The sequence below is a fragment of the Oratosquilla oratoria genome, chromosome 9 (genome assembly GCF_046742065.1).
Source record: "Oratosquilla oratoria isolate Oo_2021 chromosome 9, ASM4674206v1, whole genome shotgun sequence".
NCBI lineage: Eukaryota > Metazoa > Arthropoda > Malacostraca > Stomatopoda > Squillidae > Oratosquilla > Oratosquilla oratoria.
Genome location: NC_134785.1, coordinates 60,507,911 through 60,512,910, shown reverse-complemented (window position 1 = coordinate 60,512,910; position 5,000 = coordinate 60,507,911). Strand labels below are relative to the sequence as shown.

Here is a 5,000-nt window from a genome sequence, read left to right as displayed (position 1 = left end):
TAATATATTAATAAATAGATATTAGAAAATATATCAGATGGGTTGCCAGAATATTTAAAAGTACTTCTAGTATTAATATTGTCTAGATTTCTGATTCTTTAATAGATAATTTAGATTTCTTCAACTAATAATTCAATCCAAGGAACATGTTTACTCTCCTCATTTCTGCTAATGGACTTCCTCCTTATATCCTCTTGGTAGACCTCAATTACAATAATCTTAAAAGACTTATAATTATAAAACAGGAGTCCTTTTGGTCCATAACAAGGATGCAAAAAATAAATAGATAAATGAATTAAAAAAAATATTAGGTCATTATTTAAGTGAATTTTGAAATTGCGAATTGTAGCGCTGACTGGAAGTTGTTGTTTCTATACCAATACGGCTAGGAAAAGCGTTTCTACCTCCGTCTACCCTAAATCTACGCGCAGACATCTAGAAACCATTATTCCTGTTGCTATTTGACGTGAAACAACTTTCGTATTTATTTATTTCATTTTATTCTATTTATTCTATTCTATTTTTTTTCATTTTATTTACTTATTTATTTATTTATTCTATTTATTTATTTCTATTTATTATTTCATTTTATTTTAATTATTCTATTTTATCTTATTTATCTTATTCTATTTTATTTATTTTCTATTTCATTTTCTTTACTTTTTTATTCATTAATTTCATCTTATTTATCTTATTTTATTTTATTTGTTTTTTATTTTTTTCTTTATTCTTTTTATGAGAGAGAGAGAGAGAGAGAGAGAGAGAGAGAGAAAGAGAGAGAGAGAGAGGGAGAGAGAGAGAGAAATTGTCAGTTCCATTTGAGACCTCAAAATTTTTTCGTCTCTTTTAGGTTACGCGGCCGCATCGTTGTTCGCCCTCCTGTGCGCCATTCCCTTCACGCACCGCATCCTGACCCACGAAGTCGGACGCTGGGCGCACTACCCCGTCGCCTTCTTCCACGCCCACGTCGAACTCTACTTCGGCAACTCCTGCATAGGTGAGGTCCTCCTCTTCTTCGTCTTCTTCTCCTTCTTCTTCCTATTCTTCTTCTTCCAATTCTTCTTCTTCTTCTTCTTCTTCTTCTTCGTTTTCGTCTTCTTCTTCTCTTCCTCTTCTTCTTCTTCTTCCTCTTCTTCTTCGTTTTCGTCTTCTTTTTCTTCTTCGTCCTACTCTTCTTCTTCTTCTTCTTCGTTTCCGTCTTCTTCTTCTTCTTCGTCCTACTCTTCTTCTTCTTCTTCTTCTTCTTCTTCGTTTTCGTCTTCTTTTTCTTCTTCGTCCTACTCTTCTTCTTCTTCTTCTTCTTCTTCTTCTTCTTCTTCTTCTTCTTCTTCTTCGTTTTCGTCTTCTTTTTCTTCGTCGTCCTACTCTTCTTCTTCTTCTCCTTCTTCTTCTTATCATTCTTCTTCTTCTTCGTTTTCGTCTTCTTTTTCTTCTTCGTCCTACTCTTCTTCTTCTTCTTCTTCGTCCTACTCTTTTTCTTCTTCTTTTTCTCCTTCTTCGTTTTCGTCTCCTTTTTTCTCTTCGTCCTACTCTTCTTCCTCTTCGTCCTACTCTTTGTATTCTTCTTTTTCTCCTTCTTCTTCGTTTTCGTCTTCTTTTTCTTCTTCATCCTACTCGCCTTCCTCTTCTTCTTCTTCTTCTTCTTCTTCTTCTTCTTCCCCTTCATCTTTGTCCTCTTCCTCCTCTTCTTCCTCTCCTTCTTCTTCATCATCGTCGATTTCTTCCTCTTCTTCTTCCTCTTCTTTTTCGTCTTCTTTTTCGTTCTCTTCTTCTTTCTCTTCTTCTTCCTCACATTCATATTCTTTTATTTTCTCTTTCAATTTTCGTCTTCTTTCACTTCTTGTTCTTGTTCTTTTTCTTCTTATTATTATCATTATTATTATTTCTATTTTTCTTTTTCCTCCTCCTTCCTTTCTTTCTCATCCTCTTCCTCTTCCTCTTCCCTAATCCCCAACCTCTTCCTCTTCTTTTCCTTTGCCTCCATGTTCTTCATTATCTTCTCCCTTTTGTTCTCCTTTCCTCCCCCTGTTCTTCTCGACAAGAAGAACACCCAATGTGTTCATCTGCCTCCTGTCACGAACATAATGATATTGAATACCATTTGTCAAAGAGATTTTAATGAAGATGTAGCAAATGAAGGGCCATTGTGATAAGGAGGAAAAATGCTAAAAATGAATAAAAAGGTAAAATGATAATGCTGGAAATGTGACACTGATGCCGCTCATACGGTCAGGTGTATTAAGGTTGCAAGGAAAGAAGGAGAGCAATTAATTGTAGGTTTCTGCATTCTCCTTTGTCTATATATATGCATATGTACGAACACACACACATATATGTGTGTGTATATATATATATATATATATATAGTGTGTGTGTGTGTGTGTGTGTGTGTGTGTGTGTGTGTGTGTGTGTGTGTGTGTGTGTGTGTTTGTGTGTGTGTGATTCACCATGGTCTTGGATCACGTGTTGGACCCGTGATCGACAGCTATTTCCCTCCCGGAAGAGAGCTCAGAGCTCATATATGACCGATCTATGGGTAATGCTGTGACCTTACACGCACACACACACCCAACTCCCCGCCCATGAGAGTTGGAGTAACGACTCGCAGTGCAGCGATACTGAAATTATTTCAGCCCTGGGCGGGATTCGAACCTGGACCTCCATAGTGACAGCCGGGAACTCTACCAACCGCGCTATCGAGTCGCGGGTGTGTATGTACTGCATACATACATACATATATATATATATATATATATATATATATATATATATATATATATGTATATATATATATATATGTGTGTGTGTGTGTGTGTGTGTGTGTGTGTGTGTGTGTGTGTGTGTGTGTGTGTGTGTGTGTGTGTGTGTGTGTGTGTGTGTGGTTTCTGATTTTCCATGATAATCCTTCAAATCCATCTAGATTTCTAATGAGTTTTGAAAAAGAATCTGGATTTAAAAAGGATCACACGATGAGCCAAAAAGCCGCTCTTGAAGCCTTCATGATTATAAAATAAGAATATATAAATACAACTACAAAATATTCAGAAACAGAGATCCTAAAGATGAGAGCGAGAGAGTATCTTGTTCTAATTCTCAGTAATGATGTTGAATATAAACATCATATTTCTAGAGAAAATAAATATTTTCTAGAATTGTCTTAGAGAAGACGAAAATTCTTTCTAGAACTGATGACGCGATGTCTTGACTTCAGAAGCCAAATTTTATGGTTTATGTAATTTTTAGTCCCAATGTTTTTTTTTTTTGTTTTTTTTTTTTGGTCTTGTCTTGTCTTTGCATCTCATTATAGACCGTGACGGACCCGAAAGGTGACAGTAACGAGCTACAAAACAGATACCAGAAACTTAATCAAATAAAAGCATGAGATATCTGAACCCGTTCAAGGGACACCATCCAAGGTACCATCCGATCTTGAGGCCGCCGGATCCGATCAGATTGGATCGTGTATGGACTGATTCTGGCTCGTCCGACCGACATACGTGGTCTGTCCGGCGGACTCAAGACCAGATCGTAAGGTAGATGGGGTCCCTTAAAGACAATCTAACGCTGTCAGAGGTGAGAATATTTTCAGAGTGAATACTAACAAGACGAAAAACAATTATCTTAAGTTACCAAGACGTAGATTTAATTTACAAGTTAAGCTCGATTCTCACGTATCGACCTTTCGCCGTGCGCCGTCCACGACACGACGCCGTGCTCTCAAATAACCATAAGTGTCTATGGACGCTTTCACACGTGGTCGTGGTCGTGACGTGTGAAAACGTCCATAGACACTCATAGTTATTTGAGAGCACGACGTCGTGTCATGGACGGCGCACGGCGAAAAGTCGATACGTGTAGGAGCATGAAAAGAACCATTTTCTTTAACCGCGTAGGTGATTCATGTTACCGCAGTTTGATATTCTAAGACTCGGTCGGATAAATGACCAGCAAGTCTCCTTTAATGTCTATCAATAAGGTCATTTATGTGCATTTTTACATACATAAATGTACCAGTATGCGTTAATTCATATACTTATTTGTACATTTTATAATCTATTTTTTTTTTCATTTACTTATATACCAGTTTGTCTGTTTGTTTTTTACTTATTTATCCATAGGTTTTTATTATCTATGTATTTATTCCTATTTCTATATATTTATTTATCTATTTATCTAATTATTAGTATTTATTTATATATGCATTTATTTATTGACCTGCCTATTTAATCTGTTTATTCATATATTTACCTACATATTCATCTGATTATCTATTAATCTAATTTATTCTATTTTACTTAAACTCTGCATCCAGTTTCATAATGTATCTCGTAATGTTATTCATTGCTATATACAAAGATAACACGCACACACACACACACACACACACACACACACACACACACACACACACACACACACACACACACACACACACACGTGCGCTCCAACGTACACAAACACTAAGACGTCCACAATATCAAACACCAAATATGCAAATGCATTGCTGCTTCACGCTCATGCGTCGATGTCAGTCAAGCAAACAGATCCTTCCGAGGAGGTGCACCAGGCCTTGCAACGCAACATGGATATTACTGTTGTTGTTATTATCATTATTATTGTTGTTTGTGTCAATACTGTTGTTGTTGGTAGTGGCGTTATTCATATATCACTTGCACGTGCTACCTGCAGACCGTCTTTGGGAGGATCTTGAGTGACGTGTATATAATTACCCATCTCATGATTCAGGTACCCCGTAAGGGATTCCAAACATACGGACCAGTTCTAATCCTCTCTCGCTTCCCACTCCCCAAAGGCATCGGTGTGTTGATGCTCTTGGCGCTCACAGTGGAGAGGTTCATCTCGGTGTGTTACCCTGCCCAGGCAAGGAACCTCTGTGGGGGGAAGAGAGCCTACATCACCGTCGCCGTCATCCCGTTGTCGACTTTCGTTCTGTACTCACCCTACGTCCTCCTTGCATCTGTGGCCACCTGCGTCGACGA

General features: G+C 37.7%; 1 protein-coding gene across 1 annotated transcript in view; it reads left to right on the top strand.

The window, feature by feature from the left end:
- The first annotated feature begins 854 nt into the window (after nucleotides 1–854).
- Nucleotides 855–5,000, top strand: part of LOC143027946 (putative G-protein coupled receptor B0563.6) — a 23,546-nt gene continuing 19,400 nt past the window's right edge. Inside the window, exons 1-2 of the mRNA XM_076189590.1 lie at nucleotides 855–997; nucleotides 4,814–5,000. The exon at nucleotides 4,814–5,000 is cut by the window's right edge and continues 5 nt beyond it. Of these exons, the coding sequence (XP_076045705.1) occupies nucleotides 4,828–5,000 (173 nt within the window). The 5' untranslated portion in view covers nucleotides 855–997; nucleotides 4,814–4,827. The remainder of the gene's footprint in view (nucleotides 998–4,813) is intronic.